Source organism: Neophocaena asiaeorientalis, unplaced genomic scaffold (genome assembly GCF_003031525.2).
Source record: "Neophocaena asiaeorientalis asiaeorientalis breed wild unplaced genomic scaffold, Neophocaena_asiaeorientalis_V1.1 scaffold598, whole genome shotgun sequence".
Classification (NCBI taxonomy): domain Eukaryota; kingdom Metazoa; phylum Chordata; class Mammalia; order Artiodactyla; family Phocoenidae; genus Neophocaena; species Neophocaena asiaeorientalis.
In genome coordinates this window covers 500,359-518,107 of record NW_020173036.1, presented here as the reverse complement: position 1 = coordinate 518,107, position 17,749 = coordinate 500,359, and the positions used below count along the sequence as shown (strand labels likewise).

Here is a 17,749-nt window from a genome sequence, read left to right as displayed (position 1 = left end):
TTTTTTTTTTTTTTTTTTTTTTACTTTTAGAACTAAGTCCTATTTAAGAAAGGACAAAAGATCCTTTAAATACTGATGACACAAACCTGAGCTGCATGCCAATGTTAAGGTTGTGCAGAAAGTTCCCCCCAAAAGCCATACAGTCCTGAGAAGTGAGCACAGCATGAATCCACCCTGAAATGGTTAAAAGTATATAAATCAGTGATTTTTCAATATTCAAACCACACAAATGTGATATATACCTATTTTAAGAAACACAAAATATCAAAATCAGTTTACCTCATACTTCAGTGCTAGAGAAGCTAATGTCTATTACCATCTAGAGGTTCAATGATTCAAATATGTATTAAATGCCTATTATATGCCAGCCTCTGTGCTGTGTTTAAGATAAATGGATTGACCGAATTAGACAAAATTACGGTGCAGGATAGGTGAAGGTTTTTGTGGTTGTTGCTGTTTCAGTTTTTTAGCTTAAAAACACAATCTACTTTACATTAAAGATTTTACTCTGAGACAAGTCAAATCTGGTTAGAGCGAGGCAAGCGCGTTTTCATTAAATGAACAACGGGACTGGCTGGGCGCTTTGCCTCCCTAGTGTCATCCTGAAACAAGTGTCCTTAGGGACCAAGCAGAGGAGGATCAATGGAACTCAACCTGGGACCTTCCTCTAAGAAAGAAAAAGTAGATCACCCACATTTCATTAGGCAGGGTTATGGTCCTATAAATATAAATGCTGGCAATCAAAATGATATTTTCCCACAAAGTCAAAATGTTTTCCCATAAAAATGTTTTCAAAGTGAGGCTCATTTCTGAGATGATGCTAAACTTTTGAAAGAAAGGTCCGTAGACTGAACATAAAGACTTCATATAAACATAAATCAATACACACACATACGTTTGCACGTAAAAGTTGACTGTTAAAATAGACAGACCCCATTTTCCTTATACTTTTCATATTCTGATCCCTCATTGTGCTGTAGCACAATATCAAAACACTCCCCCCAAGACTGGCTTTCAAGTGGTGACCATGTGTGTGCTCAAAGGCACAAAGCCTTGAGCTTGACCCTGAAATCACAAATTTGAAGTCTCTGCTGGCTTCAAATTCTGTAGATCAGTGGTCCTCCACGGAGGCGGTACCACCTGTAGAGTGTGATCTAGACAGTTTGGTGGGCTTTTTTTGGTCACAGTGATCAGGAGGCACTACTGTCATTTTGCGAGCGGGAGCCAGGGATGCAACATGCAGGACAGTTCCACACAGTAAGAAAGTGTCCTCTATTAGTCAGGACTTTCAAATTTCTGCTGGGCATTCAGATAGGTGCAAAATCTGTTATTAACTGTCTGAGCCCAGAAACTATAACTCCATTCATATGAAACAAGGATCTTTTGCATGGTTTTGGCACAATTTTCCAGGAATACAACTAGGTAGCCTGTAAACTGAAGGAAGTGTATCAGTTGCCAACTACCTTGGGGGGAAAAAAAAAAAAATCACACTATCTACGGCAGCAGTTCTTCAAATGTGGTCCCCAGACCAGCAGCACCAGCCTCAGCCGGGAACTTGTTAGAAATGCAAATTCTCAGGCCCACCCCAGAGCTACTGAATCAGAACCGCTGGGGTTAAGGCCCAGCACTCTGCGTTTTAATAAGCCCTCCAAGTGATTCTGATGGTCAATGAAGTTTGCGAACCATTAATCCACACCAGAGCCACAGACTTTGAACTACCAATTACACACCTGTACTGGTTAGCTGGCCTGGGCATCATCCTGACCTGTAAGGCTGCTGTGCCTGAGCGGGGACACTGCACAATGATGGGTTCTTATAAATTACTTTTAATTTCTTCTTTATATTCTAATTAGGTCATTACATCAATGGGGGGGGAATTACTGGTGCAGGAGGTTATATTAATGATAAATGTGAATTCAAGATTTTTGAAGTGGGCATAACAAAATATCTGTTATAAGAGGGAGCTTTGGGGGCCTTTAAGGGAGGGGCTTTAAGGGAGGAGCTTAGCCCATTCACAGTGAAAATATTGATACGTATCTAGATTTATAAATTCTGGTAGTTCTAGGCATTGATTCATTCATTTGCTCAACACCTACTTCTTCTTATATACTCCAGAGGCAAGGTAAGAAAGCAGGGCCTGTAACAGATCCTTGCAAACTGTGTAGCCATTAAGGTCACCCAAATCAGAAGAACACAATTCTCAAAACCACTGACCTGGAGAGTCCATACCCTGCATTTAGTCACGTCTCAAAATGACAGACCTGATACCTATACTTGAGGCTATAGCTAAGGCTGGTACTCAATCCCTTCCTAGGGTCCCTCAAAACAGACTCATTGCCTCCTAACTGCCCCAGGACAGCTGCCCAGATTCTTACAGCAGGCTTGGGCCTTTGACATCAATGTAGAGCTGGCCAGTTAAAATTAAAGGGAATTTCATCAAAAATTTATGCAAAGGACATTATCAAGAAAATGAAAAGACAACCCACAGAATGGGAGAAAATATTGCAAATCATATATCTGATAAGGGTCTAGTGTACAGAATATATAAAGAATGCTTACAGCTCAACAATAAAAAGACAACCCAACATAAAAATGGGTAAAGGATTTAAATAGACATTTCTCCAAAGGAGATATACAAATGGCCAATAAGAGAAATGCTCAGCATCATTACTCATTAAGGAAATGCAAATTAAAACCACAATGAGATAGAAGTACTTCACACCCACTAGAATGACAAAAATAAAAAAAGATAACTACAGTGTTGGTGAGGATGTAGAGAAATGGGAACACCTGTACATAGCTGGTGGGAATGTAAAATGGTGCAGCCACTAGGAAAACAGTTTGGCAGTTCCTCAAAAAGTTAAACATCATTAAACCATATGACCCAGCAATTCCACTACTAGGTATATATAACCAAGGGAAATGAAAACAAACCTGCACACAAAAACTTTCACACAAACGTTCAAAGCAGCACTATTCGTAAGAGCCAAAAAGTGGAAACAACCCAAATGTCCATCAACTGATGAAGGGATAAATGAAATGTGGTACATCCATGCAATGGAATATTATTTGGCCATAAAAGGCAAAGAAACACTGACAAGGGCTACAACATGGATGAGCCCAGTCAACATGATGCTATAACTAAAAGAAGCTAGATACAAAAGGCCACGTATGATATATGAAATGCCCCAAACAGGCAGATCTGCAGAGACTGAAAGCACACTAGTGGTTGCTAGGGGCTCAGAGGAGGGGAAATGTGGAGTGACTGCTAATTGGCATGGGGTTTCTTTTTGAAGTGATGAAATGTTCTGGAATTAGATAGGGGTAGGGTTGCACAGCCCTGTTAATCTACTAAAAACCATTGAATTGTACACTTTAAAAGGGTGAGGATTATGGTAGATGAATTTTTCTAAATAAAAATAAAAGTGAAGGCAAATGACATAAAACACAATGCCAAAACAAGTCCTGACTACAAGAGAAGCCCTCTAAGGCACAAAGAAGTGAAAAGTCCAAGATCAGAATCATCTCTCGGGCTATGCAAAACTACTTTCCAAACACATTAAAGTCAGAGATTTCAATCGAAAGCTGACTCCATGTGATGAGTATCCACTATGGGGAGCGGGATGGGATTAAAACCTTACCTGTAGGAACAAATAAGGTATGTCCCTGCTTTACCACACATTTGTAGCATTTATCCACCTTATCTCCAAAGAACACTTCACTCTGGGTCACAGATGAACTCCAAGATTCATAGAGTGCCAAATTGTCATCTGTTGGCTTTATCAAATAAAAAACCTTCTCGCCCTAGGAGGAAGTAATCACACTATTTTTGAAAAAGGAAATGCCATTCTAGGATGGCCTATATTGATGTAATTTCCCAATACAATGTTCTAAATTAAATTAGATAATTATCAGATTTTTTTAAGGCTCAAAAAGACATATTTCACATACCTGATCAATAGCTATTGCCCTTAATAAGCATCTCCAAAGGAGCTAAGGCTCCCGTCTCAAATACGACAAGGGGTCAATAAAGCAGGGATGGAGAAATAGTTACAAGCGAGGAGGGTAAAGAATCACAAACATCCTACTGATCTCATTTGCAAGGTAGAGAAGTAAATACGTGTTAATAGGCCCCAGGTTACAGAGACTCATCTCTGCAAACTTGGCCCTTTCTCCTAAGACATATAATAATACAATTATTTTTAAAGATCTGTGAATAAACTTTCTTTAATGAACTAACCCTTTGCTTTCTCACGGAGGAAAGGAAGAGGAGCTCAAGGGCACAGCATCAAACATAGTCCAGAGCATTGCTGATGCACAGGCACGTGATACGGACGAAGATCTGGCTCTAGATCAGCACTGCCCGAAAGAACCTTCTGTGGCGATGGAAATGCTCTATATCTGTGCTACCCAATATAGCAGTTATGAGCCCTATGTGGCTACTGAGCACCTGAAATGGGGTTAGTGCAAATGCGGAACTGAATTTTAAATTATATTTAATTAGTTAAATGTAGCTACATGTGCCGAGTGGCTACTGTACGGAATAGCACAGTTCTCAATAAAGCAAGGTGAATATAAGCTCCTGAGGAGAATTCGTATTGTTATGGGCATTCCTGACTTATCCAACTAGCTGTCTTTAGCCTCACCTTAAGGTCAGAAGCAATTATTACTATAATTTTGCTCCTTCTCAGGTATTAGATTCAGGGATTAACTGGTAACTGACTAGGGGGAAGAAGAAACAAAAAGAGACAAAAGGCTAAAAAAGATTAATTTATAAGATGGGGGCAAAAAAAGGGAATCTATATAAATTAAGAATTCATGGCTCCTCCATTACTTGGGATTAAAAAAAGAAAATCATAATGCTTCTGTACGTATTTAAAATGACAGCTCCCACCGAAAAAGTACAAAACACTTCCCTCTTTACAAATGTCATTTATAGCAAATGAATACACCCGTGGAAAAATAAGACTGTACGTTTTTGTGATTAAGTGAACAAATACCCCAAGCTTACCCAGAGGACATGGTACCAAACTGAAGTCCCACCAAAGTCAATGTGGAAATCTGTGTAGCTGTCTTGAACTCCCATTAAGCAGTATTTCTGAACAAATGGCTTGGGAAAGACTGAATCATCAGGCCAATAATTTTCCACCCAGGAAAGTTTTCTGGCTATATCAGGAACCTCCACCAATTCAGACATCCTTTAAAAAAACAAACACACACATACACACACACCCACATCATGCAAATTAAAACTTCTTAAAATTTCATCTCCCATCTCAACCCAAACCAAGAAATTAACTGGAACTCACAGCTAACAGCAATACTTAAAGTTTGAGGGTACCAAAGCAAAATTTACAACATAGCTATATCACTGGACCACTTTAGAAGTCACAATGACGTTTTTTACTAAAAGAAATTCATCATTTAACTACATTTTAGCTAACACTCAGAAGGCTAAACCAAAACGTCCAGAACTACTCACTTTGTATCTGAAAATTCGAGGCTGATCACATTTAACACTTTTGGTCTGTTAGGATTCATGAAGTATTTAACATAATTGTGAAGTGTCATTTTGCTGTCTGCCTGCCTTGCCACATCAATGACATCTATCACTTTGTCACCACCTGCAGAGAAAAATTATAGTCTTATTATTGCGCTTAAGAATTTCATCAATAGACGCCCTACACAAAAATATTTTAAAGACTACATTTACTTGTATGATAATTAAGCCATCGGTAAAAACTATATAGCCTAGACAAAGATTCTTCCGATACTTTTTAAGTCCAACTGGAACTTTTGAACAAAGGGATGACTTTTGAAAGAAAGAATAAAGCAATTAAGACAGAGCTGCATAATTAACACTGAGTGTAAAAAGTTATATGTTTACAAAGCTTTCTACACACCAATGATTTCTTGTGCAGCTCACGACAAAAATGCGTATTACATTGGTAGGTAACAACTGTGCCGCATTCCTCATGCATACAACAAGGGGACTGACTTTTCCCTTTCACTTCTTAACACCTAAGATTCTGAGTCCATCATTTTGGGAAACCAATCGGTCATTGGGGAATTAGTGAACAAATTAACCAGGACAAACAATTTCTGCTTGCCTGGTAGTGTCTTCTCTTCTAATATTCTGCTTCAAGAAAAAAATGAGTGGTTAGGAAGCAAAAACCAGTTCATATTAGGGCCTGTGAAATGAGTTCTGAATTGGGATTAATTTACAATTTTCCTATAAAACCATGAGGTATTGCTTGCTCAACACTGCATCACCCTAAAAAGCATAATTAGTTTTACAATGTCCTGTAGGATAAGGTGAAATTCAAAATATGGCAATACTTAATCTGAAATAGGAAACAAGTGACATTTTCTTACTTTAATGTAACTTTATATAAGTTAAGAAAGTATTGCTAAATAGACTACTTTATACTTACGAGGCAAAACAACTCTGTTAACTGAAGCATTCTGCAGTACTAAAAAGTTAGCTGTCAAGTAGTGTGAACGTTTTTCCTACACTTATATTACACTAGCCATTTACTTTACAGTGCTATCTATGTAAACAGGTTTAGGTGAAACCTCAGCCTCATCCTCTAATTTATCAAATAATTCAAAACTAGCTGAATGTGAAGTCAGACAATTTAACTGGACTTCCTCAGTGAAACAATTATCAATGTCAACCAATGGATCAATAAAGGGACAAGTTCTCAGATACTTCATGCTCAGGAGATAACATACTCTAAAGAATAGACAGTTTGAGTCAAGATAGATTTGAGATCTAATCCTCAAATAATCTCTGTTTTGTTGACAAGGAATGAGGCCTACATAGAGTCAGCTTTATCTCTAAATACCCTGATGCGAATGAAAAAAGTGACTGAAAATGTCAACAATATTGCAACAGGTGAAGAGTCTTCCACCTTGTTTCTTATACCTTTCCGGGCCTCAATATAAAAAATTAGGTCCAGGCATCGTTAAATGGCAGTATCACCAAGTCATTAATATAAAAACAGGTTTGAAAGTGAGCTCCTCTTTTTCACAGCCTTTCTCTAGGCAGCAGGAGGTCACTAAAGCAGGATCCAGAGATCTTGTACCTGAATGCTGCTACAGAGGCCTAGAACCACCCCGATTTCCCAAAGCCTTCTTCCTCAGTCTGCAGCTACCCCTCCATAATAACTGTTCCTAAGCAAGTATCAGGAATTTTTTTTTTTTTTTTGCGTTATGCGGGCCTCTCACTGTTGTGGCCTCTCCCGTTGCGGAGCACAGGCTCTGGACGCGCAGGCTCAGCAGCCATGGCTCACGGGCCCAGCCGCTCTGCGGCATGTGGGATCGTCCCGGACCAGGGCACGAACCCGTGTCCCCTGCATCGGCAGGCGGACTCTCAACCACTGCGCCACCAGGGAAGCCCGTATCGGTAAATTTGATGACAACAACAACAACAAAAGCAGTAGGATGAGGCGGAGTAAATAAAAATATGCAAAATGTTTTTTTCTGTCTTTCTGAATGTAAGTCTGCTGAGAAAAAAATAGTTTTCAACATAGGTAATACTGAATTTCACTTTTCCTGACCCAGAAACGGAACTAAAGTAACATCTCTTCATTCAACTTTTAGTATTTTTAGGATAATACCAATTTCACTTTTACCATGTTTTCCCAAGTAATTAAAGGAATCAAGTTCGTACCTACATAACGTTCCACGTCCATAACAGAAAAAGTAGGTGGAGGGAGCCTGAGTCCTAGATCATCTAATTTGGGGACCATAATAGGGACTTCAAATCCATGTTTCTCCAGGTATCTTTGTGTCAGCTGGCTGCCATGCATCTTTACAATGATTTCATCGGCACTAAGGAAAGCATAAGAGTAACGTGTCATCTCTGTTGCTAAGTTCAGTTAAGAAAGATAATCTGGTAATGGGTTAATTCATATACTATATTATTAACTACATCAGTGGTTCTCAACCTATCATACCTAATTCTCCTTTTTATAACAAATGTTTTATAAAGCCCCTTTTAGTATTCTAAAGTAAAAGTCATAGATAATTACTTCAATCTACATATAATTGGAAAAATATATATGTATTATATAAAATGCCTTAACTATAACAAGAGAAAAAACAAATTAGTTTCCAGCAAAATACGTATTTCAATATGTAAATGTTCAGGTAAACAACACTAGAAAATATAACAGAATAATAGGATGCTTACAATCGATTGTAACGAGTGGTTGGATTTAAAAGTAACAAGATCAGAAGCCACTCAACACAAGCTGCATAGAAAACCAGAAGAGCAAAAGGGAGGGGGTACAGTAGAATAAAAGCTGGTTAGGATAAGTAAAAACAGACCAGATTTTATCTGGCTATAAAAGTCTACACAATATTTGTTAGGCATTGCAAAGCCTCACCGGACACAGAACAATTCACGTTGTCCTGCACACTGGGGGATGACTAGCGTCTGTGGTCCCTACTCTTTGAGACAATGTCCAAATGCCCCAACTGAGAACTCCTGGTTTCAAAGATCTGCTATCACCAGTATTTAATAAATTTTAACATGCAGTCACCTTAAGCCACTAAAAAGGGTTGCTGAACCTCCAGCTGCCCTCTTTGATGATTAACACATTCTAGGCATTACACTTAAGTGTGGTTTGTCCCTTTTCACTATCCCCTATCTAACCACAAATCAAAGATCTCTTTAAATGGGGATATTCTAGATTTTATCTTCCAATTGCTCACAGAATGCAGCTGCTATACATTCAAAGTTAAGTGCAACACTTGCATCATAGGTTAAACACAACAGTTTCCATTTATACAGTCAGATCTTAACAGTCTTGATGTCATCTGTAGCCTAGGTGTCAAGGAGAAGACAGGAGAAACTGGGTCTCTGAATTACTGAGCTCAGATCTTCCCACCTTCTCAATAACAGAAGGTCAGTTTAAGGCCTAAAAAAATCAAGACAGACTTTTCTTGGATAGTCTTGTAAGTGGAGGGCTCAGAGCTCCTTCACCTGACTCACTGAGTTCTGTACTGCCTTTTATTTTCCCCATAAGCATCCACAAGTGTTCCTTCTTCCCCAACCTCTGAGAATTTAACAATTCCTTAAACTCCAACCTAAGGGAGAATCTTAAATCACTTGTACTCCTCCACCTTAAATGTCTGGTGCTTTACCTCCCCCCATTGATCAAAAATATGTAGATACAAGTGCTTAAAAATACAGGCACATCATTACTTACAAGAGGAAAAAACTGGACACAAACTAAACATACACCATAGTGGGACGGTTAAGTAAATTACGGGATATATACACATACACACAACACACACACACACAATTGCATACTACACAGCAGTTAAGGAGTGAGGTAAATTTGTGTATACATACAGAAAGATATCTATTAAACATAACAGTAAAAAAAAGCAAGTTGTACAACATATGCATAATGTAACCCCATTTTATTTTTTAAAATTAGACGTATATATACATCCATACACCTATACACATAATTGTTTTAAAAGTTATCATTTATGTAAAAAAGGGTCTCAAAAGACTTTGTCTTAAAGTGGGGGGGTCGGGGTAGATAGTTGGAGTTCACTTTATTTTGTACACTTCTATATTAATCACATTAAGTATGTATAATTTAGTTAATTATTGTCACCCTGCCACGGTTTTAAATGATGTGGAGGTTTATGGAGTTACATTAAATAAAACCAAAGACCTTTAACTAGTGGTGAGTACAGTGTGGACACTTGTGACCGCCTCTGGAACCTGCTCACATCTGTGTTTAATACTTCGGCCGAGAAGCCACGGGAATCACTGGGCCAGGACTTTTAACACTACACTTTTGGGTTACAAACCTATTTTTAAAAACGAAAGCTAAGGCTCCTCTCCCTGAAAAATTCACATTCACGTCAACATGTCAACTGTTTATACAATTTTAGGAAACTCACAAGCCTCTCTGAAGCCAGCCCATAGAGCCTGGCTGAAAACTCTGGCCCTGGGCTCCAAATCAATCAATGAAAATAAACAGACATTTCTCCAATGACTTTGAAACTCATAAAGGAGAATAGCTGAGAATAAGGCCTTTAATATCACAAGAATCACGTGGCCATCACTGTGTTTCTTTTTTTTTTTTTTTTTCTCCCAGTACGTGAGGGAGCCAACAGTAGCTGCTTATCATTTATGTTTCTGTTTAAGGGAGGGGAACGGCCAGGTATCCTAAAGACTATGACAAAATAGGAAGGGTTTTATAGTTACATGATCTGAAATAATTCCATAATAGGCTGCAGGTGATATTGTGATTGAAATTTAAATTGTGCTTCCCCTTTTTAACAAGCCTGGATATGATCTCGTGTAAAAAGCCTATTAAGCATTATCACTTTAAATAGATGTCAGGCAGCGAGTAGGAAATGATCTAAATTAGCATGGTTAAATGCTGTATAATGCTTTTGACATTTGTTCTTTGAGCCACAGATAACTCAAATACTTTCCATTATCTTTAAAAAAAATAAAAAAGCCTAGTCCTGTTGCCACCAGAGGCTAAGCAATGATTGTGGGGACTTCTGGCAGACGTAGGGTGGAGGCAGATAGGAAAATAACATAAGAAAAAAGCAGAGTATGAAAACAGGTGTAAGAGAGGTGAAGGAGAAAGAGAAGCAGCAGCTGCACAACACAAGGAACGAAGCACGGGAATAAGTGCCTTAGATCAGTGTCTTTCAAACTTTTTGGACTGAGACCTACAGTTAAATACATTTTTACCCAGTAATCCAGTACACATGCACATAACAAAGCTTCCATGAAACTGCTTATTTACTCCTATTACTTGCAATGTACCAATATTTTCTATTCTGTTTTATTTTCAAAAAGTAAAAAACTGATTAAGAATAATAATGGCTTGCAACCTGAAGTTTGAAAACGCTACTTTAGATAACGTCACCTTATTGGGTAACATTCTTAAATGTTCTTTGGTCATAACAGGTTTCCTACCTTGGGAAGACTCGAGAACGTAATTCCTTCACAAAAGTTCTAGTTCCAGCCTGCACTGGTTTGGAACCGTCATCAATTTCTGTGTAGTCGTGCCTGTGCCAGTTCCTCCTCTTTTTCACTGGATTTTTAGAAGATTAAAAAAAAGAAAGCATTTTTGTAACTGGTGGTACTATGTACTTCCTGTAATCAATTAGAGTCTATTTAATCAGAAACAACAATTGTCAAGTAAAATAATACTCACATTTTTTAATACATTTCTAAGGCTGAAGAAGTAAAATTTAATGCTGCAATTATAGGCAATTAACTGTGGGTTTTAAAAATTCTTTTTATTTCAAAAATGATTTTAAAATTAAATCAACAAATGCAAATTAGCAGATTGAGCCTTTTATAATATCCACATTCACACATATAAAATCTCACAATTATTTAAAATCATGATTTTCACTAGAACATTAGGTCATAATACGATTTTTATGGATCATCCACATCATCCCCTCAGGACAGGGCCTTTGATCCCACATCGGAAATCTATTTTAACAGCACAGTTCCCTTCTCTGTTATGTCAAGATTTATTCCCAAAATAAGCATGGTTACACGGACACAAAGAATAGCAGGTGACTGCATCATAACGAAAGGAGGACAAGTAACATGACAGAATAAATAACTTCTGGTCAGATCTAACACTCAGATCCCGTGATTCTACAGCTCTGGGAGGCTACAATCTTTTTTTTTTTTAATTTATTTTTCATTTATTTATTTTTGGCTGCATTGGGTCTTTGTTGCTGTGTGTGGGCTTTCTCTAGCTGCAGCGAGCAGGGGCCACTCTTCGTTGCGGTGTGCAGGCTTCTCATTGCGGTGGTTTCTCCTGTTGCAGGGCATGGGCTCTAGGCGCGCAGGCTTCAGTAGTTGTGGCTTGAGGGCTCTAGAGCGCAGGCTCAGTAGTTGTGGCTCATGGGCCTAGTTGCTCCGCAGCATGTGGGATCCTCCGGGACCAGGGCTCGAACCCGTGTCCCCCGCACTGGCAGGCAGATTCTTAACCACTGTGCCACCAGGGAAGCCCCGGAGGCTACAATCTTGAATAAGCACAGCAACCAAAATCAGGACACTTGGCTTTGACTCCTAGTTTAGTCATAACTTGCTCTGCAACCTCGGGCAAATCTCTTTAATGTGTCTGGGTCCAGTTTCCTCAATGTGGAAACGAAGGGAATGAGTACAGTTTTTCAGACTGTGTTGAGGAACGCTTAATAAAAGGGAAGATGGAGAAGAGGTTGAGGTAGGAGCTCTGGACCTCATTCCTCTTTCCCCCAGAGGGGCACCACCTAATGTCTTTTGTGTGGTATCAATGTAAGATTTCAGTTTTACTGTTTTTTTTCTTTTAAGTTTGAAAATCACTTTTAAGCCTAAAACCTCCATGATTCTGGGAAATGTACTGATGTCTAACTTACTTAGAATGAATCAAAAAATAAGGTGGATAGACAGTGGGATCATTACACAGACAGATATGAGATAAAGCAAGTAATGTAAAACGTTAATAGTGGAATCTAGATGGTGGGTTTAGAGGTACTCGCTGTAAAATTCTTTCAACTTTTCCTGTATGTTTGAACATTTTCATAATAAAACCTTGGGGGAAGGACACAACTCTATGAGTCTAAGTTATTTCAAATCCTTCGCCTTACAAAGATCATAATAATAAAATAATGCTGGATTCTCATATGGATAAGAAGTCACACTAAATAATCAATAGGGGTGGAAATCAGGCTTATTCATATCTAAGAGTCTAAAACAAGATTCTCAAGTAATTTATGGCAGTCAGACCCCCAAGATGGAAGAGAGTAAATCCCGTTTTATAAAAATGTCACGGAAAAACTGACAATCATTAAGCAACCTTCCTAGAAAATACCATTAAGGTGTCCTTTGTGTGTTACTATTTTTTTTTTCTCACTTAAAGTCAATTCTAAAATTCAAGGGTATTTCATTCCAGGCTTTTTCTTCCCTACAAATATATACATACATAACCCCATTTTATTTTCAACTGGGATCATAATGTTTATCCTGCTTACCTTTCTTATCATGGGCATTTTCTCCTTATTAAATATTCAAAAACAATTTAAAGGCAGCCTAGAATTTTAAGATGTAAATGTAGATGCATCTTTAAATAAAGATGAAATTAATATTTATATACATAAATCTGTTTCTTGCTATATATTGCAAACCTGCCTCCAGAAAAGTGGTAAGTAACTCACATTCTTACCAATATATATGAGCAGCCTATTTGAAAAGCCCCAGGTCAACAGTGGGAGGGAGGGAGGGAAAAAGAGGGAGAAAGAACAGACTGCCTATCTGAAAATAAACAATGATGTTACACTGTTTTAATTTTCATTTTGGCGGAACAGATTAGAATTCAAACAGATTTGGGATTGGATAGCTATGGGTTCAAACTCCAGCTCTGCCAAATAGCTACATGAAAGACCTAGTAAGATAATTTTTCTCACATCAAGGTGTTACAAATATCAAAGGAGATAACATAGGTCTAGTCTTTCTTAGCATAGTGCCTGGGGCAACCAATATGCTGCCAATTTCTTTTCTTTTCTTTTAAATGTGCTGACTTGCAGGATTTTAACAGAAGGCTACACTGTCCTGTTGGGCCAACATCCTTAACACATAAAATCAGTCGCTGCAAGAGCTGACTGAATTTCTTAAAGGAAGGAGGCCAGTGAAAGAACCTTTTAATAGTGGTCATAGGGAATGGAGAGAGAATTTTGAGTTTAGATTGCATGTGCCTGAGGAGCACTGAGAATATGTGTTTAAATATCAGGCTGGTTTTTTTTTTTTTTTTTTTTTTTTTTTTTGCGGTACGTGGGCCCCTCACTGTTGTGGCCTCTCCCGTTGCGGAGCACAGGCTCCGGACATGCAGGCTCAGCGGCCATGGCTCACGGGCCCAGCCGCTCCACGGCATGCGGGATCTTCCCGGACGGGGGCACGAACCCGCGTCCCCTGCATCGGCAGGCAGACTCTCAACCACGGCGCCACCAGGGAAGCCCCAGGCTGGTTTTTTTGACACTGGACCTCGAACAGAGTTCTTAATTCCCATTAAGAAGGTAAAGTCTAAATTCACCATATTTATGGATATTATACTGTCTCAATGGTATCTGTAGTAAGGATTCCTGGGGAGCTCTCAAAGAAACAGGAAATCGTTGGTGGCAAGCAGAAGAGGCTTAAGACCAAAAGGTATGACCCAAATTAGGGGCAAGGATGAGGGGTGAGGAGCAGTGGAGCCTTAAATCAAGATAAAACAGATTCCTGGATCTTGGGCATTTTCCTAAAGGGTACTTAGAGTTGGACTTTTGCCCAGAAGACAGCCAATGCCTGATCTTATGTTATTCAAGGAAGAGAAGCATATGTAGGGGCAAGTAACAGTCAAGCTTCCCTCTGAAGTGTTGTTATTCAAAGTGCAGGTCATGATCCATTACGGGTTGTGAAATCAATTTAGTGAGCATGACAAGCTTTTTAAAAAATTAAATCATATAGGAAAAAAGAAAATAGAGTGCATTACATTCAGTAGTGTTTTCTTTTTTTTTTACGTGGACCACTTTTAAAGTTTTTATTGAATTTGTTACAATATTGCTTCTGTTTTCTGCTTTGGTTTTTTGGTTGTGAGGCATGTGGGATCTTAGCTCCCCGACCAGGGATCAAACCCACACCCCCTGCATTGGAAGGTGGAGTCTTAACCACTGGACCGCCAGGGAAGTCCCTGCAACAGTGTTTTAAACACTACATTATTCTGATTCATAGTAACCCCTTTAACATTTCATGGAAATTAAATTATTTCATTTTGGGGTTATTAAATTCTAAATGGAAACTTACATTTTAGTTCTGTTTCCCTTCTTGACATAACAACCCAGTATTATTTATTTCCTCAAAGAATTACACTTGCTCAATAATTACTTCAAGTTATATACTACATACTTCAGTGCTACACAAAATAAGAACCTTTAAAAACATATATATTAACAAATTAGTCAATTACACGTGTAACAATTCTACCAATTTGCTAACCTCAAATTTTATACTGCGTAACTAACAAAAAGGATAATCTGTATTTTACAAAAAAATATTTTAATACATTCATATAGCTTAATTTGTTAAATCTCTTAGAAAGAAACTGATAAACTATTAATATTTCTAACAAAACAGATAAGCAGTCAGTTGCTCCTAAGTCTCTTCTGAGAAAATCACTTGCCCATAACCTCAGAACAAAACTTCTATTTTAAAAAAGTACTAGGAAAAAGGCTGCATTCAAAATAAAGAGGTTGTATAGGCTACCTACATCTGACCCAAGCGTGTATCAAGGTATGTTCGGGAAAAGCTCAGTTCTAAAATGACTAAGTCTACAGTTTTTCTCTTTAATTTTATGAACACAAAAAAGCTAGCATGCAGTCTAAATTTTTAAGAAAAGAAATAGTTACAATCAAAGGCTTTTTTTTTTTTGTGGTACGTGGGCCTCTCACTGTTGTGGCCTCTCCCGTTGCGGAGCACAGGCTCCGGACGCACAGGCTCAGTGGCCATGGCTCACGGGCCTAGCCGCTCCGCGGCATGTGGGATCTTCCCGGACCGGGGCATGAACCCACGTCCCCTGCATCGGCAGGCGGACTCTCAACCACTGCGCCACCAGGGAAGCCCCAATCAAAGGCTTTAAAATCTCTTCTCTACTCTCATATTTGTACAATTAATATTCCCATCTATTCCTCTAAAGCATCTGTAAAAGGCTAACAATAATATCGTTTTGTATGTGTTGTTGGTGTACTCCAGAGGACACGTGAGCTTCCCTGCCCATGCCCTCACGCCTCAAGAAGAGTGCAGGCAAAGACTTGGTCTGGCCTCTGCCTTCCGTGGGACGGGGACTGTGGGGAAGTTGCTTCCATCACAGAGGATAGCTGGGCAGGACTCTAGGCCATACGCAACAGCATGACCTAATTCGGACAACAGGAGTAGTACTTTAGCATATCGGTGCCCTAATTGTCTCCTAAAAGTATAAAGCACGTGTGTGCATTAAAGTCTTATCCTATACTGTTCACTGTCGCAAATAGTACTGGAAGATTTTTTCTTCTTCTTCCAGTTTTATTGAGATATAATTGACATACAGCCCTGAATAAGTTTAAGTTATACAGCATAATGATCTGACTGACACACATCATGAAATGATGACCACAGTAAGTTTAGTGAACATCCACCATCTCGTGTAGATACAATAGGTGAAATAGGAAAAAAAAATTTTTTCCTCTGATGAGAACTCTTACGAGCCACTTTCTTAACAACTTGCATAAAGAACATACAGCAGTGTTAATCATATTTATCATGTCGTACATCCCTAGTACTTATTTATCTTATAACTGGAAGTTTGTAGCTTTTGACCATCTTCATCAAATCCTCTCCCCCATCCCTGCTTCTGGTAACCATAAATCTGACCTCTTTTCTATGAGTCTGTTTATTTGTCTTTGAAACATAAATGACCAACAACACTGTGTTAGTTCCCAGTGTACAACATACTGATTCAATATTTCTATACACTTCAGAATGATCACTACGATAAGTCTAGTTACCATTCTTTTTTTTTTTTTTAATTTATAGAGATAAAAACAGCCAGAATCAGGAAAATTATACTTTATGGCACTTCGCAAATTGAAAGCTTTGAAAATATGTATTTGAGCTTGGGGGCTTTGCACTGGCAATTAAGAAGGATAGTATTTTTTTCATTTAATGTTTTGACTTGTTAAATAATAATTCAAACAAAAAGTGTATTCTCAACATCTTCAGAAAAATCTTCCTTAGAGTTCTTGGTGGGTATAATATAACTAGTGAGAGCATCATTAAAGTATTGTCATGTACATATTAAGTTCTAAAGTTCAATTTTTATTTAAGCTTCTGGTACTTACTCAAGGAGGAACCATGTAGAACTGCACAGTTGGGACAGTGATACAGGTCGATGTCAACAGCATGATGTTCTTCTACGCCAACACAGCTAAGATAAAGAAAAATAAAGCCAATGTGTAAACAAGGTGAAGATTTTCACTTAGCTATAACAGATTGGTTAGAATTTAGCTGAGAAATGTACAACCTCACCAATAAACTTTGTGAAGTACAGAAACACATGCAAGAATAAATTTAATTCTCTTCCTTACATACTTGCTGAATAATTGTGGGGTTGAATATGTGGGAAGTGATTCACTACTAGCAGCAGCAGAGACAGCAGAAGTAACATAGTTATAAACCATAAAACCCTCAAACCATTATGTAAATACTACCTGTTATGGACTAAATGTTTGTGTCCCTCCAAAATTCACATGCTGAAGCTGTACACTCCTGTGTGACTGTATTTGTAGATAGGGCCTCTAAGAAGGAAGTAATTAAGGTTAAACGAGGTCATAAGGATTGGAGCCTTAATCCAATAGGATTAGTGTCCCTATATGAAGAGACACCACAGAGCTCACATACCCTCTCTCTCGCCTCTCTTCTCTCTTCCTCTCCTTCTCTCCTCCCTGAGCAGACTAAAACACCACTTAACTTTAAAATATGACTGTCATCAGCAGAGGTGATTAGTAAATTTGGGTAACATCACTGACATGGTGAGAGCACTGAGTCTTAACAGTTCTGCTTTAGGTCTCATATCCCTAATTAACCGGTTAAATTAGTTTGAGGCACTGTATCTGGAATACTCCATATCATGGAGTATACAGCAGCAGCACTTAAATAAAAATAAAGTTTAAGGGGACCACCTAAGAA

The 17,749-nt window shown here is 38.5% G+C and overlaps 1 protein-coding gene across 1 annotated transcript in view; it reads right to left on the bottom strand.

Annotated features, from left to right (window-relative positions):
- Window positions 1-17,123, bottom strand: part of KDM7A (lysine demethylase 7A) — a 41,474-nt gene extending 24,351 nt beyond the window's left edge. The window contains exons 1-7 of the mRNA XM_024742497.1: window positions 16,903-17,123; window positions 10,970-11,087; window positions 7,676-7,836; window positions 5,483-5,624; window positions 5,012-5,198; window positions 3,642-3,804; window positions 87-174 (exon numbers count right to left, since the gene is read on the bottom strand). Coding sequence (XP_024598265.1) covers window positions 87-174; window positions 3,642-3,804; window positions 5,012-5,198; window positions 5,483-5,624; window positions 7,676-7,836; window positions 10,970-11,087; window position 16,903 — 860 coding nt within the window. The 5' untranslated portion in view covers window positions 16,904-17,123. The remainder of the gene's footprint in view (window positions 1-86; window positions 175-3,641; window positions 3,805-5,011; window positions 5,199-5,482; window positions 5,625-7,675; window positions 7,837-10,969; window positions 11,088-16,902) is intronic.
- Window positions 17,124-17,749: the final 626 nt, after the last annotated feature.